Below are 19,840 nucleotides of genomic sequence, written 5' to 3'. Positions count from 1 at the left end.
GGATCTTTAACTGTTCTGGTGTGAACTGTCTCTGTGGTGTGGTTGCTGGCAGTGGCGGAGGAGGAGGAGGAGAAGGGTTTCTTTCTGGAGATGACCCCCCTGATTCTGAAAACGTGCTGGGTGCTTCACCAGAAGCCCCATTTTCGCTCTCGGGGTCAGACTTGTGTGTCTCTGTTAGGTCTAGCTCCTTTCTCTTTTTCTCTCTTTCTCTCTCTGCCTCAATGCCCTGCTGTACTGCTAACTGTCTCCGTTTTATTTCTACCTGGTGTGCTAACTCTGTCTCTCTTTTTCCTGCCTCATATTCTGCCTGGTTGTTGTTTATGATAGCGGCAGCTGCCAGTAGCAAGTCGTTATCTGAGTTCCTGGCAATAGGATTTGGTTCATTTGTGTCTGCAGAAAGGAATACTTTGGGACAAAGTGTTACAGTGTTCTCTTTGATCAGGCTCTGTGTCAGCGGGACCCCTGCGTCTGTCAAAATGCTAATTACTCGGGACAGGAGGGGGGGTTTGCCCTGGTGCTTGAGCCAGTCAAACATTACAGCCTTAGCTATGGCCGCAACATCTTTGCCATGTCTCTGTTTTATCTTGGACATGTTTTCTGCTCTAACATCAAAAGCGGCTTCTAGGCTGAGCAAGTGGCAACCCGCAACACATTTAGAAACATTATCAATCAGAGCTTTGAGCTCACTTGAGCCCCACTCACCACTTCCACTTTCACTCTTTTTCTCCTGACCTACTTTTCTGTCTGCCACAGACATCCACGCTCTCACACATTCTCTCATGTACTCTGTGTCCCAAGAGGGATTCGTCTCTTCTTCCACAATTTGATGCGCTTGCCACAGCACACCTATGTCAAAAGTGCCTGTGTATGGCCACTCAAACGGAATTCTCCCTCTCAGATTGCTTTGTTGTGAGAATTCACACATCAGTGCTGTGAAAGGCATCACATGATTCCAGCCCATTGCTCTGCCGACTATCCCTGACGGCATATTTGGGGAAAACATGTGTGTGTAGTTCTGGTTGTCTGTTGCAAATTGTGGGGGGGGGCTCTTTATTGTCTGTGTCTTAGCTCTAACAACCGGTACCGTTGTGGACACATGATTACCCATTTTACGGTTAGTACAAGAAGAACCACACTGCAATCAGACAAACAAACATAAACTCATAATAAACACCAGCGTGACAGCAAACGTTTATCCAGCTCAATTTAGTCTGGATTAAAGAGGTTTCAGAGGGGGTAGGGACTATATGATCTCTCCCAATGGGAATCCAGTGGGGTACCTTGACTCGTACCTCCACCCTTGTATACAAGTCCTTAGATCGGTGCCTGAAGACCGTCCAAGAGCAATAACTAGCTTATCCTCTTGCGACTCCACTATCCCTGCTCTAGTGGTGCTATGCCCCCCCGATCCGGAGCACATAGACTTTTTTCCTCTACCCTTTCTATCCGAAACCACACAGTTAACTGTAGTCCTACTCGACCAGCCTACACACCTCCCATCATGCTCATCCCAACGATGAAACAAAGTTTTGCTCTACACTTGCATACCACTGCCCACCCATGATCAATTAGCCTATCATTTTATGTATGCACCCCGGACCGACATCAGCTCCTCAGCAATGTAGGGTGCCTGTCGCATCAGGTAATGCACGCACCTCGCACTTGCCAGCACATCGTAAATGGCCACAAGCCACGAGAGTGCTTTTAAACCGTCTCGTTTTTAATAGAGACGGCGGTGGTGTGAGTTAAAGTTATAGACAAAAGCTGTGATTTTCTCCCTCTGAGTTCACTTCACCAGCTCATGCAGATACGGGGAGGTATTTGACACACATTCCCCGGAGCTGCAGCAGCTGGAGCCGTGTGTTTTTTAGAGGCGCTGGGGGTAATATCTATGGCTGCTTTAGTTAACTGCTAGTGTTGGCCGCTGAAACCCCCGGAATCTCGGCGATTTGTTCATTACAAATCTCTATTTTGATTTCACACAGAAGTTCCACTTTACTGCTGCCCTCATTAAGGTCTTTTTAAACATCTCCGTGTATGCCTGCACGGCACATACGTCCCGAGCAGCACACACAGAGGGAACCAGCCAGGACAGAGTCCCTGGATGATCCCCTGGGGTTAATAGCCCCAAATGTTCATTAACCAAAACGAAACGCAGCTGCTTAGCTTCACAGATAATTTTAGGATACCGTCAATCACAGATTCTGGTAAGGCAATGTCCAAATGTAGATTTGAAATCACACTTACCAGTCTCTGAAGATATGTTGGTATCCTGCCGACAACGCCAATTTGTGGAGGAAACTTCTGTGTAGTAATGCATGGAGTCACCGACTCAGGAAGGAGACACGGTGAGAGTTGGAGCTTTGATGTCAAACACTGATGGGTTTATTCAGAGTATTCGGCCGGAGGATTCACATCACAAATCAAAGAGTCAGAGGTTCTGACCACACGGTAGAGTTGCCACGTCAATTCTGAAGAGCCTCTCTCTATGCTAGACCTTTTAACAGGTTCACAGAGAGAAATCAACATCTCTGAAGGAGTAGACTAAACACTGAATCATCTGCGTCCAACGCTCATGGCCTCAAGGATTTCACATCCGAGAGCCCACAAACACCGATAAAGAAGTGCTTCAGTGTTCTCACAACAATTACCCTTCGTGCCAGTCAAGTTGACCGGTCTCACACTGGGGACAACAACACATATGGCACCAAGGCCTTTCCTTAAAGGAAATAACACATGTCAGAGTAAAAGGTTAGATATCTAGAAGAATTATTCCTTAACATATACTACCTCCATTAATCAGTTTTCGCACATCATTTCAACTTTTACCCTGTTAGTTTTTCCCTTTAGACTTTAAACACAGACCTTAATGAACACACCTCTGAAACCTTGGGATTCAATACCCGTAAATCACTGCTGCCGTATTTAAGATCAACCGATCGTGGCGACCTCCAATATGACATAGAATCCAGCAACAGAGTTAGCTTAGGTGCGACTTACCTGTTGTTCTCTCTGGTGTCTCTGCAAGACTCCGTCAGGGATTGATCCTCAGCCAAGGAACAGGACACTGGAATCAGACTGGACTCAGGACTCAAGCTATTGTGGGAACAGGTTTACAGTGCCGTCTGAATTGTCACCTATTCAACAATAATCAGAAGGGCTACATGGACTTTAGTTTCCTATCACAAATGTGAACAGGTAGTTTTATTAAAGTTTCACAAGTTACAACACCACACATCAATAAAAAATGAAATGCGTTTTGCCCAGATACATATTATATCCGAGATCTTTGCCTCAATACGAGTAAGTAATACGATCGTCTTCTGTTGCTTGCTAAACAAGCTGGAGAGTTCAAGTTCAAAGCTGGGTTCGAAGAGGAACTGCCCTCCAGTGTTTTTCAGTCTTCTTTTATCCTCTTTTTTCCCGCGGTTTGTCACATGGTCTGACACGTGGTTTGTCACATGCTTTTTGTGCAAGCTGGCGCGTTTAGAGGTGTCCTTCTTCGTTGTTGTGTTTAACTGTTCACTTCCAGCGAGGAAATACATAACAGATGTTCTCCTCGAAAAGGGAAGTGCATAGAGAGTTTAAGTCCTCGAAAGAGGAAGTGCGTACTTTGCATCACGGGTCTTTATGAGCACCCATGTAAGGATTTATGTTATACACCCTGTTTATATTGCTAAAGCATTAAACTATACGATACATGTCTATGGCATTCAGAGTTTTAACACAGTTTTTAGGATATTTAAGCTTTATATAATAAAATACATTGTTCCATTTTCTTCCTCTCTTCAACAATATATATATATATTTGTTGCACTGTTGGAGGAGCCTGTGACCTAAGTTTTTCATTGACATATCTACACTGTAGCTAATGGGCATATGCCATAAAGCCTCGAAACCGGACAGGAGGGGGGAGAAGGAGGGGGGTGTGGAGGGGGGAGGGGGGCAGCGCTAGACAGGGGGGAGACAGGGGGGATACCGCCCCTGTACGTGATAAGGATATAACAGGCAGGTGTGATATCGCACCGGCATGTTATAACACCTCGAACAAAGGAGGTCATTAGCATAAGTCGTAGTAGGTGTGACCTGTCACTTTTTTATGCATACTAATGTGATGGAAGCGGGATCATTACTACTACTCGCTTATTAAAAGAAAAACATGCATTCTTGTACTCGGGAGGGGACATTGACAGAGGATTACTGGAAAATACAGTAAGTACTTCATAGTACTTGTCGGGGTAGTTTCAGTAGTACTGAGTCCAACAGGATCAATCTCACGAAGAACTAATGGCAACAAAAAATGATTCCCTCATCAAACTTAGTAGAAGTGACTTGATTTTGTTCTCAGCAGGGGACTTTGACAGAGGATTTCTCACAAAATACACAGTAAAATTACTTCAATGTATTGTTAGTAGCAGGCTAACTAATACAAAGTCAAACCGTATCAATTTCATTAAGAACAAATGGTAACATTTTATTTGTATCACTCATCAAAGATAGCAGATAAACATGCATTATGTACTATGGAGGGGACTCTGACAGAGGAATACTCACAAAGTACACAGTAAAAGTAGCCTACTTAATTTCATTTCTGGTAGCAGTCAATATAGTACCGAGTCCAAACGTGTTAGTTTTATTAAGAACTTGTGGTTAAAAATATTCACTCACTCATTGAATATAGCAGGGAATAAAATGCTGCGCAACTTACATGATGCCGTTTAAAACATATAATAATAAATGGCGGTGCCGGCCGTCAGCGAACCGAGCCGGCCTTTCTCCGCATCTGATTCATGTCATAAATCTGATTTTAGAAAAGCGTTTTAGCCAATCAAAATGAAATATGCGGGACATCGTCTCAATTTGCGGGACGCACCAAAAGTCGTGAAAATGCTGTGCAGTACTGCACAAAACGGGACATCTGGTCACCCAGACGGCTGAGTTGACCGCAGTGCAGAATCGCTGTATAGTTGAAATCTCCTAACAATGTTGTCCATTTTAGACATAGGCCTATTATATTTACAGCCCTTTATAACATTCATTCTGGGCTCAATATGTGTCTTGGCTGTTTTCGTTGTGAAAACAAATGGACCTAGATACACGGATTGACCGTCCTCATCTGCGCTCTTATTTTGTAAGGTAACTTCCGGTAGCAGAATATGAAAAAATTGTAGTTTTTTTGTTTCTGTTTTCTAGTGAATTAATTTTTTGTTTTGAGAAATAGAAAATTAAAATCATCCCGTTTTTTAAGTTTAGTAAATCCCTATTTGACCATGATAAAGAAAAACGCCTTGTATTTCAATTTTGGTTTTTCAATTTTAAAACGAAAATCAAATATCCAGTGGTTTTTTGTTTTTGAATTTCCATTTGTGAAAAGAAAATCCAATGACCAAAACATACACTGACCATACACTGACCTCAATGGATGTTTTGTGACAGTATTTCTGAGAAAAAGTCAGCTGAAATGGTGGCATAGTTGCCACTGCTTTCAGTGGCGTTTTCTCCCGGAGGCCAAGGGAAGCCAGGCTTCCCCTGTTTTTCGGATTGTAGTTATAATTTAAATAAATAAATAAAAACACTTTGTTTTGTTTCGATAATTCTCCTTTGCTGTGTGTTGCTGCCGGCCCGTCTCTCCCCCACTCTCATTGAGTATTTTACAAAGAGTGAAACAATCAGCGCCCCTCTAGATGTTATGGTGAAACAGTAGATTGCATTCACTGTTGCGAGAGGAGGCCAGTCAGATTGGGCTTCCCTTGGTGAAAAAAATTGAGGGATTGACCAATCAGATGAGGCCCACGTGATGCCCCTGCCAACCTGTGATTGGTCAGGGTCATGCCAAGGGAAGCCAGCTGCTTCTGGCTTCCCTTCAGAGGCGGCTGGCGATTTCACCTGAATAGATGAGATTGTTTATATTTTTTAGTTACTTTTGGACTACGGACTGAGCTAATTACAGAGACGAGGACTGTTGCTGCACTTGCCGTGTGTTAGAAAGGGAAGGGAAGAGAAGGTGGACTATCGCATGCAAATGTTTCTGTACATAATTGTTTTTGAATTCATGTGTTTCATACACGCCTACTGATACTTTGATGTGTACATAAAACTTTAAAGGTCTCCTGATTTACTTTGTGAATGAATGCACTGCGCATTGAGCGGCTGGTATTGCATTTGGGGGGGGGGTGTGTCTGCATAAATTAATAAGAAAATGCTTAAATTAATAAAACGAGAGTTTCGGCTGGAGAGTGCGTGCGGACCTGTCGGTTAGATAACAGGCGTGTGCAAGTCCTGCATCTGTGTGATACAAATGTGTGTAAAATGATACCGGGCGCTGTAATCACTCATCTGGTTACGTTATTGACCACCCACCCCCCCCCCCCCCCCCCCAACCAACCCAAATGGGCTTCCCCTAAATTTTTCCCCACGCCACGCTACTGACTGCTTTACGTTTCGACAGCATGTTTGAACGTATTTGCAGCAGTAAATGTGGCTGTTTGGCCACTGACGTTGCCATAACAACACCTGAATGTAAATGTGCAACCTCCATTTGTGACAGATTTTTGCATGAAATTATAATTCTTCTGAATGATATTCCTATTGACAGCTAGTTTCTATGTGAACATTATGAGATGGACAGCCAGAGAGAATAAATATAAAACAGGTATGAAATACTACAGATGGGGCATCTTATTTCGGACGCCAGCATACAGCTTCCTGCCTACTGCCAGCCAGTTACCTGCCTAAGACCTGCCAAAGACCAGTATCCAGGAATGTTAAGCCCTCCCACTATTCTCCAATTTCAGGGTTTAACCAGGAGATGGCGCTATATATTAAATAACTATGGCCAAACTAAGACTTAGTTTTTCACAAGAGAAAATGCAGATATTATATAAAAAACTAAAGTTAAAATCTTGTTTTTAATGCCCCAAGAGCAATAAATCACCGACCCCCCTCTGAGTGAATACCTGTTAACTTAACATCTTTTCACAAGCTTTTTGGAAGAAAAGACTGACCCAAGAGACCTGTAGTTGACTAATTACAGGCCTCAATAAAGTTCTGCCATTGGTTGTGAAAAACAACGGTGGACATAGTGGAAAGTGAAATTGACATTGTCGAAAAAACACTTGTTAAAAAAATCCTGAGTGAGGCTTTCATAAATTGCATTTAGCTGACGCTTTTATCCAAAGCAACTTACTATTTGATAAATGATTATTCATAACAAATATGAGTGATGTGTGATTATTATTCATGCTATATACTGATATAGGGCTAAGTAAGCAATCAATCCTGCAAATGAACCCTTAGTTGTTCAATATATTTATTCAGACAATGTGAGTAGAAATACAGAAATTCTGCTCCCACCTAAGGCCAACGTTGCAATATTACAACATTTCCCTAAAAACTTTCCAAAACGTAAACATTTTTAAAACTCTTTCATTTCTGCTCCAGAGCAGTTAAATTGGGATTTGATATGTGGGGGGGGGGGTTCTGTTAGAAGGTGCGACGGGGGAGGGGGGAGAGACGCTCGTGAATTGTCAACGTGGGGGGGGGCCTCTCTGCACGGAGGAGCCGCGGAGAAGAGACACACGTTCACTAAGCCGAATCACAGTGATCTGCTATTTTAAAGTAAATTCAACACATATCGACCCTAAATATAGCATATATTACGAACGAGAAAGTGTTAACATTGTTTTTTGTAAACATATGACAAATGTGCGAGGGTGATGACATCAGAGCATCGTCCTATGGGCTTAGCCCCGGACAGGTACAACAGGTATTCACTCAGAGGGGGGTAGTTAACCATTTACATGTCAAAAAGCAACATACAGTAGGCGGGTGGGGGATGGTGAACGTTTACATTTAATTTAAGGGGAGCAGTTACTGAGAAGTATATAATGAGAACTGCTACCAATGGTGGCCTATTTAGTTAAAACAAATGAATAACGACTATATATTATAATAAAATAAACACCGGCTGTTGTTATGCCTGCTGTAACGTTAACTTACTCCGTTCTCCGCTTAAGTAATTATGCCGTTACAAGCTCCATAGTTGTATTTATCATCTAAATTTGCCGAAACAAGTTTAATATTCTGAAAGCCAAGACTTTGTTTATTTGAAATCAGATGAAAACAAACTGTAACGGACCCTGCTGTGTTATCTTGATATTTCCGGCACAGACCCTTTCATACCGGCAATGCGCGATAGAAACAAGAGGAACTGCGACAGCATAAATATGCGAACACAAACCTAGACTGCTGGAGAAGAGATATCACAAGGGGGGGGTTGGGACACACACATTCCGATGGCCAATTCGTTTTAAACAAAGAGTAGGCTATATTCAACATAGGGGGGTGGGGGCTGGTGAACGGTATGGTCAATGTTTGTAAACACTGTGACATTTTGACTTTATTTGATCATTTCAGTTAAAAACTAACGTTCATATTTCATATTACTGTTTTGCCTGGCTGGACCTGTAATTTACAGGAAAGGAGTGCACGCTACTAAAGAGACACGCTACCATGGAAATCAAACAATGGTGTTGCTGTATTGAAGTCCGAGTGGAAACAGTCGTATTTGGAGCGTTATGTTAGAATGAAACAGCCAGGTCGTGACTCACAAAAAAAAAGTGTTACTTCACTAACTGTAAGCTTGTCACTTAGGCCCCGCTCACACGGGACCGTTTGCGTTTATGCACAGTATGCGTATTCAAAAAAGTCTTCCGTTCTCATGCATTTGTTTCATTTAACGTGTCTGTTCAAACGAGGCCGCTGGAAACGCTGTAGTACATATGCTGGGACTGTAAGTGGCGCTGTAACTTCCGCCAAAATACACCAAAAGCCGCGAAGAAGAGCAACCCGAGCAGCCCCGCTGCAATGTTGCCATGGCTACCCTTCTGTTTAAGCCCCGAAACTGAAACTGAAACTGAAAGAAACTGAAGCACGTCTCCGTGGAGAGGACGGCTCAGAAAGAGAGAGATATTCTCTACAAACACCGGGTGAGATCCTCCTTTGTCAATATAATGGATCAATGCATGAAATCTGACTCTGTTTATTTTGTTTAAGGAGTATATTGGGCGTTAACAATTCTGGTTTGCCTTTTATAATATTATTTCATTCAAGAACCCCTTGTGCGTTTAATTAACACAGCTATTTTTGATAGTTGCTACAGCAGTGAGCAGGAGAGGTGGGGAGAGGCGGGGCTATCACTATTTTTTCAGGAAATATTCGTATAAAGGTGATTACACGGACTCGGTTGACCCCCCAGAGCGTTTCGTTTGCAAATCTATCCACCTTGGGACCCGTTATTGTTTGTGGGGTCAGTTTCTATCGGCCTCGTGTAAATAATAGGGCTATACGCACGCGAAACTATGCAGATACAAGCAGTTTTCTCCTCGTGTAAACGGTGCCTCAGAGTAACCTACAGTTAACTTAACTGTTGGAAAAGAAAGATCAGGGGGGGGGGGGGGGAGAGCTGTGATGGGCCATTAGGAGTGTAAATACACAGCTGAGAGCTGCCGTTTCATTCTGACTGTTTAAAAAACGGTAACAACGGACTATTTTTCTTAGCGGATGCATGTAAATTTAAATCAATACATACAACTATTTTTTAAATCAATACAAATATTTTGTAAATCCATAAAAGCATTTTAATTAATATTGGGAGTCATGTCGTTACTTTGTTGAGAATGTGGCCATGTAATAAGCGGGATAATTTGCAGCGACTTGGTCATTATGGGGAAAAATTACACCCAGGGATCAAGATCCCTGGGTCCCTATGCGACGCGGAGGGATCAGTAATTTTTAGTGAATTACTGAGTTTAGGCACGTTAATAACATTTTAATGAAGTTGAATACAGTCAACTGTAAATAAAAAGTCATGAAAGAGATAAGGAGGAGAAAAGGTTTAAGGAAGTAAGCAAGGAATACAGAATGTTTCGTTACGTAACTTTGTTGAGAATGTGGCCATGTAATACACGGGAAAAATAACACCCATCCTGATCGTTTCAATGAAGTTGAATACAGAATATTCATATTTGTCAGTGATTTCATGTCAATTCGGCGAACATAAACAATGATGATGATTAAATTAGGATTAAAAATCGGGAGAGCCGGCTCGTTCGTTTTTTTCGACTAAACAACATTATTTTGTTAAATAACAACATGGTGATGTTTTGTAAATGATTACATGTCTTATTTAGCACAGACTATGATCCTATCCGTGACATATGGATCTTAACAAAGATCCGCTATACATTAGTACCAGACATACTGTACAAGACTCCACACATGACTCCAGTGTGGAACCCCACTGCACCCCCTGGTGGATCAATGATCCATTGCAGCTGGCTTCACAATAATTACATTTATTTATCACGGGGGCGGTATCAAGTCAGACTGGGGGCCGGCCGGCCATCACGGACCGTGCACGAACCAATCACGACCCTCGCGTTTTAAACTGTCCAAAATAAGACGCTCCATCTGTATATGACAGTAAAACAAGAATACAGTTTAAAAGGGGAGTGATTTGTAAAATATCCATAAAGAAAAATCTGTTTACAGTTCTGTTATGGATATGGGTGTTGAGAGATGTATCCATGGAGCTCTTCATTTTGCTCTCAAAGTGCACCAGATTGATGCTTTTAACTTCAATATTTAAAAACAAATCTTCCCGGCGGAGCATGCCCCCGGACCCCCCTGGAGGAGGTGAGGTCCCCCCTAGAGGAGGTGAGGACCCCCCTAGAGGAGGTGAGGTCCACGGTGTTTACATGCTTATTTATACAATATGTGTGCTTATGCTAATGTTACTGGCCTCAGGCCTAGGGGTACCTGGGCCAGCAGCAGACTCTACCTCTGTATATGACAAACACACAAGGCAGAAATGTTAGCTGTTTGTAGCTCAACTGCAGGATTTAATCTTCTTATTTGGAAACCATCCACAACAAAAGCATTTATCTATGCTCATTTCTATGAGGCAACAACATTAGAGAATAATGATGACATCATGGTCAAAATACAACAGAAATGTACAATAAAATCGTCACACTCAGAACTCACTGTTATCCTCACACTAAAATTCCAATACAATACACACACACTTCAAAGAAACATATATAACCTATATGCATAAACACAAGATACCTCTCATAGTAATTTACATCATACACCGAGCAACACGTGTCTACGCAGTACTGTTTCACCTTCACCTTAGCGTTAGCTCCGCTAGCCGCTAGCGTCACATTGCACATAACTATACATAACTGCCTACATAACGATTAGACACATCACACTCAATTACATTAACACACTCACAACACTTATACCCCTTATACTGGGACACTATGGTGTCATTTGAAGGACTTAGAACCCACCTGTATATGACAAACACACGAGGCAGAAATGTTAGCTGTTTGTAGCTCAACTGCAGGATTTAATCTGCAGTTTCTGCCCCCGAGTGGTATCGCCCTCTAGCGATCAGTCCGCCACACAGTTGCAATGTAATACATTTTAATTACTTCTAAAGAGACATCAACAATACAAATATGGAGGTGACACTTTTTTAACTTAACTTATTTTTTTAACAATTAACTGATTTAACCCTTTACACTAACATCATAAGACAAAAGTTGGTTCCGTATTGTGTGTAGTGAGAATGCTCTAGAGTGAGGGGGGCCACCTAGCCAAAGCTCGCTTAGGGCCCCCAAAATATCAGTATGTAGTGTCTCTACTTTAAAGAGTCCTCTCCTGCTGATGTTCATGTGTATATCAGTATGTAGTGTCTCTACTTTAAAGAGTCCTCTCCTACTGATGTTCAGGTGTATATCAGTATGTAGCAGAGGTGGGAGTAAGTCCTACATGTGCAAGTCATGAGCAAGTCTCAAGTCTTGACCTACAAGTATCAAGCAAGTCCCAAGTCACTGTGGTGAGAGTCAAGTAAGTCAAGTCAAGTCATTGCTCAGGTCAAGTCAAGTCAAGTCAAGTCATACAAAATTCTGATGAATAAGCCCAGTTTCCGCATTTAAATCAGTTAAAAGACAGTGGTTATGAAAATGGATTCAACCCACACTATGATCTTCATTACATACACAGTTAATCATTTGAAATCTAATTTAGACCGATGACAATCATATTAGATTCATATTAACCCTAGAACTGCAGACAATAAAGCTAGGACTCAATATAGCTAGGACTCAGTCAAAAAGTCTGTTCAAAAAGGCAGGATTCCAGGTAAGAAAATCATATATGGCATTTGCCATTACACATATTTAATTTAAATGTCTGTTAACACTAGAACCGCCAACAGCGTCAGCACCTACATAGATATCATTTTCAAATCATTGCATTTGTTCCTCTTCATCATTTCCTTATAAACTAAGTAGGACGATTTAAAACTCACTTAATTGGGTTAATTTAGAAATGGCTTCAGTTTATCATCATAACAGATCAAAAAGTTCAGATTCATTTTACAATAAATCAAGGAATGATGCACTTCTACAAACAAAAACAACATCATTAAAACATTTAAACAAACTACTAAAAGTAGATGAACTACATTATTCAACAGTTTACAGTAACTTCTGATAATAACACAGGGGAAATAAACGAGGCATCTCTTTTCCTCTCTCTCTCTCCCTCTCTCTCTCTCCCTCTCCTGACAGCCCGTCAGTATCAGGGTTAGTACAAAATGAATCCCTTGGCGGTTCTTGTGTTCATTTACCGTTTTGTCTTCTCTTTGTAATGCTTAATCGATTTGAAACCAAGTCTAACGTAGCTTAAACTTAACGTTAGCTTTCTAGCTAACACAACACATTCACGCACCTTTCTCTGTGGGTTTTTTTGTAGTGACGAACAGGGGCGGACTGGCCATCTGTAGAATCTGGAGAACCACAGAACGGCCGGTGGTCAAGGGCAGTTGACGGCCGGCCGGCCCTTTAATTGTTTTTGGTTTAACTTCATCATTTAAGTTGCGCTTCCGGCCGACAGAGGGCGACAGCGGCCGCTAATGCAGTTGTGTGGTTCTTATCTGTCAAATAATCACACACGAAGAAGAAAAAAGACCGGCCACACAGACGCCGCAGCAGACAGGGAGAATGACAAAACATGGATAAAAATCTAAGAAAAAGGAAAGAAAAAGGTGGCGCCGAGAAGGCAAGAGAAAAAAAGGTGAAGTTACTCGCAGGTAATGCTAATAAATGTCGCAAATTGACAGACCTTTTTGGCAGCAGTGGTGCTACAACTACAAGCACTATCATCACCAGCAGCTTAGAACAAGTGCATGATGAAGACGAGAATGATGAGGGCGCGATGTCATATATACAGCCAGCCTCCTGCGTTCATGAGGGACAGAGAGTTGAGCTGGTGGAAGAACCAGCTCAACTGGCACATGCAAGTGCAGGGCAAGAGCAAGAGGTGGTAAGTACTATAGAGAAGACAAGTATATTCAACCTAGTTTTTCCAGTTAGTGTGTTGCTCATGTAAGCAATTCAATAAATAAAACTGAGAGTAGGTGTAATAGACTAATATTAAAAAAAAGTATAGATTAAACAAAAGTGTATTACTTGTCAACATTTATTAAGTATTAATTCAAGTAGTATAGTATTATAAAAATAATTAACATTATTTTTAACATTAATTTATAATTGTCTAGGTTGAGGATGGAACAAGGGCTGAGGATGACAGCCACTCACACGGCAGCTCAAGCCTGAGGTATTTTCAACGCCCAAATTCTGACAATCACAGTCTCAATAGTTTTTTTTCCTATCACCCTCAGACCAAAACAAAATATTTGACAGTACAAAGACTGTTTAAACGCATGAACGGCACAGATAGAAAATGGCTCACATACTGTGAAGAGAACCACACATTGTATTGTGCAGTATGTTTAGCATTTGCCAAGCCATCTGAAAACAATCCCTTTGTAAGTGGCATGCAGGACTGGAACCATATCAGTCAGAGAGAAGAGGAACACGAAAGGACCATCATGCATAGAATGTGTGCGGAGGCCTACTTTTTGAGGGCATCCAAATCAGACATAGCCAGCCTACTACATGGATCACAAGTAGTGGCCCACAGAGATCAAGTGAAGAAGAAACGGCAGGTGTTGGAACGTGTGGTAGATGTAGTCAAGTGCGTAGGAAAGAGGTCCTCTCTACAGAGGGAAGGAATATGAGGCAGCATACACTAGATCAGGGGTCGGCAACCTTTTTGATATGAAGTGCCATTTAAAAAAAAAAAAAATTATCAGCGTGTCAACGATCGAGAATTATCAACGGGGGGGGGGGGGGGGGGGGGGGGGGGGGGGGGGGGGGGGGGGGGGGGGGGGGGGGGGGGGGGGGGGGGGGGGTGTTGAGGATGTTGAGGAGCTTGACGCTCGTGATCTATCAACAGGAGGGCGGGGGGGCCTCGCTGCGGGGAAGCAGTGTGTGGACCTGTCAGCGCAACTTACATGATGCCGAATTTAACAAACACATTTAAATAATTGGTTTAAACGGCATAATAATAAGGACGATCGTCCGTTCTGTGATTCTCCAGAACACACATGTTATGATATTAGGGTCATGCAGAGTGAGATGAGATCGCTGTCCGAGAGAGAGAGAGGGGTGTGGCGTGTGCATGTGAGTATGTTTCTGGAAGTGAAACGAGGCAGCAGAAAAACAGAGGTCTGTGATGTATTTTGTGAAACAGAAGAACAGCTAAATAAATGCAACGGCCTCTCAAGAAGAGCTCGCCTCTCTCCAGTCATTTAAGCTAAAGTGGGTTATTGAACCTGAAGCTTGTTGCTTCTGCCCTCCTCGACTACGGTCTGGGAGCCGACAGGAAAGTTCAACACACAGATGGCCAGTCCGCCCCTTTGTAGCATATTATTTCAATGAGAGATGAGCAGATCGCCACTGGGCTTTCAACTAAAGACACACACAGCCACGCAAAAACTGCGACATTTGTAAAGCTCCTTATGGGTACTGCAATTTGTGAAGTGCTTTCTTCCGTGGTGAAACGATCAGCCCTGCACCACGGAGGAAAGCGGCAGAAAGTCACCTGGAGTTAAAGAGAGCGGGGCTGCGCTGCGTGCATGGCTTCCTTCTGCAGGTAACGGGGAGACGCGCTCTGGCGGCGGTCTCGTTCAGGATCCGAAAATACAATTTAAATATTTTGCACACTTATTCGACTTATTCCTAGTGTGCCACTGGCTACGGTGCCGCATGCCAATGCTGGCACGCGTGCCAGGGGTTGCCGACCCCTGCACTAGATGATGACAACATTGACCATGGGAATTTTCTAGAGCTCATCATTCTTCTTGGAAAATATGATGTGTGTCTGAAAGAACATCTCACTGAGTGCACAGAAAAAAGTAAGAAGATGCACCAGTCACACTCACAGGCTAGAGGTCGGGGTTCTGCTGTAACATTCTTGTCCAAAACAACTGTAAACAACGTCCTTTCCACAGTGCAGAGGCTAATTCAGGAGACCATTGCAAAAGAGGTTGCTGAAAGCGGTATGTTTTCTGTACAAATAGATACAACCCAGGACATTACGTCCCATGAGCAGTGTTCTGTGATTCTGAGATACGTCACAGACACTGTCCAGGAAAGGCTTCTGGCAATGGTCAAATGTGAAGCATCCACTGGCCAATATTTTGTCCAGATGCTGACAGATGTAATGGATCGTTTTGATTTGGATATCAGCAACTGCATCAGTAATGCTACAGATGGTGCGTCCAACATGCAGGGTCAATATCGAGGCTTCTCCGCACTCCTGTCATCCAAAGTCCCAAACCATGTACATGTTTGGTGCTATGCACATGTGCTAAACTTCGTTCTGTCTGATACAACTGAAGTGTCCATAGCTAGTGGGTCCCTTTTCTCCCTCATGAATGACATTGCTGTGTTCATTCGTGAGTCATATAAAAGAATGAATGTGTGGGAGCATAAAAGCCAGGACACTCGACACAGACGCCTCTCCCCAATTGGAGAGACACGGTGGTGGGCTAAAGATGTAGCCTTGAAGAAGATCTTTGGCTCATTTGGAAAGCCAGACCAGGCTCTGTACATTGATGTCGTCATGACACTAAGTGAATTTCAAAGTCAGGCCAATTTGAAACCTGCAGTGCGTGTCAGAGCAAGAGGATTCTTAGAGGCGCTCCTGAGGTACGAGACGGTGTTGACTGCCCAGCTTTTCCTTCGGATTTTTGAAGTGACAACACCTCTTTCAAAATACTTGCAGACATGTGGACTAGATATCCTGTCTGCCCACAGGATGGTTCTGGACACTCAACATGCACTGATGAACATGACAAGAGATTTCATGACAGTGAAGACAGCTGCTGATACTTTTGTTGAGTGGGCAAATGCAAAACTGGAGGCAGAAGAGGACTGTGAGCTTGAGTTGGAAACAACCCTTCCACTGAAGAGGAACAGGAAAAGGAAGATGATGGCTGGCGAAATGGCAAGTGATGAGAGATTGACAGATGCAAACAGGGCCTATGAAGTAGAGGTCTATAACCAGGCACTGGATACTGTCACAGACAGTATCAAACGACGCTTCATGACCCACGGCACTCTGTATGCTGACTTGGCTGTCCTTGATCCAAGAAACTTTCCCCAAGTGTGTTCAGCAGAAGCTCTGCCTGACTCGACTTTTCAAGATCTAAGCAAATGCTTGCTTAAATTTGACAGCAGGGCAACTGCTGCAAATTTGCAGTCTGAGTTGAAGTGTCTGGCAGCCCAGTGGCCACGGCTTAAAATGTCTGCACTTGAAGAGTACAGAGTAAGAATTTGCTCTGGTTGTGAGGAAGAAGAGACAGAGGTTTTAAACAAACAGTGCAACTCTTGTAAAGAATGCTCAATATGTTGCTACCAACTTCTGAAACGCTACAACCTCTTCACAGAAGCCTATCAGCTCCTTGGTTTAGGATACAAGTTTCTTCTCACTCTGCCTGTGACACAGGTAGCTTGTGAGTGAAGTTTCTCTGTACTCAAGCACATCAAAAGCCGAATAAGGAGCACACAGTCACAAGAACACCTGGAAGCATTCATGCTTATGTCAACAGAAAAAGACATCCTCATGTCCCTCGACAGAGTTGCAGAAAAAAGCAACCTACTAAAGAAACTGCTGATCCCCCAACATTAGGTTTACAAACCGCCTCAGACAATCTTGTTTATTTGTTTTAGGTGACAATTATCCCTTAAACTGCAGCCTAATAAACATCTGATTTTGGTGTGTGTACTGCTTTATGATGTCCCATGTGTTAAGACATCTGAGGAGTGTCCTCCCTCTTCTCTTTAGGGGAGAATTTATCCCTTGAACCGCATAATAAACAGCTGATTTCCAATAACTAATAGTACTGTATTATTTTATCTGATCTCCCCCCCCCCCCCCCCCCCCCCCCCGTTGACATGACAACAAATTCCAGGGCTGAATTTTAGTCCCAGTCCGCCCCTGGTGACGAATGAAGTTGGATGTTGTGGTGGTCGTGTCACTGATCTTTATGCTGCAGACCCTGCATACCGCTGTTCTAACGCTAGCCGCTGCCATGTTAACTGACGCTCCTGCCGTCTAGTGGGTTGCCAGGTTTGCGCGCATGGCGCTATAATCACCCAATCACATTTGAAAACTAAATGTAATATCTCACTACAAAAACAAAAGCAAATATTTAATTTTAAACAGTCAAGTCCTTTCAAGTCATCTGTCTCAAGCTTAAGTCAAGTCTCAAGTCATGAATACCAAGTCAAAGTCAAGTCAAGTCTTTTATCAATGTTAGTCAAGCAAGTCTCAAGTCAAAAAATATGCGACTCGAGTCTGACTCGAGTCAAGTCATGTGACTCGAGTCCCCACCTCTGGTATGTAGTGTCTCTACTTTAAAGAGTCCTCTCCTGCTGATGTTCAGGTGTATATCAGTATGTAGTGTCTCTACTTTAAAGAGTCCTCTCCTGCTGATGTTCAGGTGTATATCAGTATGTAGTGTCTCTACTTTAAAGAGTCCTCTCCTGCTGATGTTCAGGTGTATATCAGTATGTAGTGTCTCTACTTTAAAGAGTCCTCTCCTGCTGATGTTCAGGTGTATATCAGCATGTAGTGTCTCTACTTTAAAGAGTCCTCTCCTGCTGATGTTCAGGTGTATATCAGTATGTAGTGTCTCTACTTTAAAGAGTCCTCTCCTGCTGATGTTCAGGTGTATATCAGTATGTAGTGTCTCTACTTTAAAGAGTCCTCTCCTGCTGATGTTCAGGTGTATATCAGTATGTAGTGCCTCTACTTTAAAGAGTCCTCTCCTGCTGATGTTCAGGTGTATATCAGTATGTAGTGTCTCTACTTTAAAGAGTCCTCTCCTGCTGATGTTCAGGTGTATATCAGTATGTAGTGTCTCTACTTTAAAGAGTCCTCTCCTGCTGATGTTCAGGTGTATATCAGTATGTAGTGTCTCTACTTTAAAGAGTCCTCTCTTGCTGATGTTCAGGTGTATATCAGTATGTAGTGTCTCTACTTTAAAGAGTCCTCTCCTGCTGATGTTCAGGTGTATATCAGTATGTAGTGTCTCTACTTTAAAGAGTCCTCTCCTGCTGATGTTCAGGTGTATATCAGTATGTAGTGTCTCTACTTTAAAGAGTCCTCTCCTGCTGATGTTCAGGTGTATATCATTACATTACATGTCATTTGTTAGACACTTTTATCCAAAGTGACTTACAGTACTGTGGACAATCCCCACAGTCTTGCCCAGGGATAGAACAACATGCTGACTGCAGTGGGACTCGAACTTGCTATCCACTGATTCGAAGTCCAGATCACTATCCACTGAGCTACAGGCTAGATATTATATGTGTGTGTCCAACCCAGTCTCACTGCATTTCGTGTTATAGTCACGAAATTAATTTAATCTATTGATTCGTGTTCACCGACACGAATTTTGCATTTTTTTCGTGTCACACAGATTTTTAAAAGCATTTCTATTGGTAGTATGTTTCGTGCCTGCACCACGTCTTTTTGTCCGGTCGGGTCTTGGAAGACCAGAAGCTGTGTGGTTCATAAAAATATTTTCTTACTCAATATCTTACCCAAAGCCTAATCCTGACCCTTTTATTTTAAATTGTATAATATCTGAGTTAAAAAATAAAAAATAAATGTCCTTCTAATTTGTTATTATTTGGTGCAGGCATGAAACATACTACCAATAGAAATACATTGCTTCTAAAATCGTTCTGTGTCAGAATACTGAAATCTGTATTTCTTTGTATCTCTTTGTCCTTCAAATTTGTTATTATTTACATTGCTTTTAAAATTGTTCTGTGTGACACGAAAAAAATGCGAAAATCGTGTTGGTGAACACGAATCAACAGATTAATTTCGTGACTATAACACGAAATGCCGTGAGACTGTGTTGGTGTGTCGGGCATGTCCTCCTGTGTGCGCTACACCCTGGTGGCCTGCCGAGGCATGACAGACAGGTTATCTTCCTCCAGCACCATGTCCTCCTGTCTGTCAGACTGCCCCCTGGTGGCCAGCAGAGGCATGACAGCTGAACACATGCCTAGCTTAAAGCACACGTAAAGATTGACGGCCAACGTTAGGATCACCAGCTGAATCAGCAGCAGGGCTTGGAGGGTCAGAGGTGGGGGATCTGAGGGAACATCAGACATCACAGCATGAGGCCAGCAGTCCCACTAACTGCACTCTGTAGGCTTTCAGATGTTTCCCAGAGTGGGAGAGGGAGAGAGAGAGGGAGAGACTGAGAGAGAGAGATAGACTGAGAGAGAGGGAGAGAGAGAGAGAGGGAGAGACTGAGAGAGAGGGAGAGACTGAGAGAGAGAGAGAGAGACTGAGAGAGAGGGAGAGACTGAGAGAGAGAGATAGACTGAGA

At 42.8% G+C, this 19,840-nt stretch overlaps 1 protein-coding gene across 1 annotated transcript; it reads left to right on the top strand.

The window, feature by feature from the left end:
* The first annotated feature begins 12,816 nt into the window (after positions 1-12,816).
* Positions 12,817-14,165, top strand: LOC117474467. The gene is made up of 2 exons (XM_034120264.1): positions 12,817-13,401; positions 13,637-14,165. Exons 1-2 carry the CDS (start codon positions 13,090-13,092, stop codon positions 14,156-14,158), a joined length of 834 nt encoding a protein of 277 aa, XP_033976155.1. The 5' UTR covers positions 12,817-13,089; the 3' UTR covers positions 14,159-14,165.
* Positions 14,166-19,840: the final 5,675 nt, after the last annotated feature.

The sequence above is a fragment of the Trematomus bernacchii genome, unplaced genomic scaffold, assembly GCF_902827165.1.
Source record: "Trematomus bernacchii unplaced genomic scaffold, fTreBer1.1, whole genome shotgun sequence".
Lineage (NCBI taxonomy): Eukaryota > Metazoa > Chordata > Actinopteri > Perciformes > Nototheniidae > Trematomus > Trematomus bernacchii.
Note: the sequence above shows the minus strand (reverse complement) of the source record. Positions and strands in the feature narration are given on the sequence as shown.

Coding starts and splice junctions, on each gene's coding strand:
- LOC117474467 (XM_034120264.1), top strand. CDS start 13,090: ATGGATAAAAATCTAAGAAAAAGGAAAGAAAAAGGTGGCGCCGAGAAG. Junction 13,402..13,636: donor CAGGGCAAGAGCAAGAGGTG/GTAAGTACTATA, acceptor ATAATTGTCTAG/GTTGAGGATGGAACAAGGGC.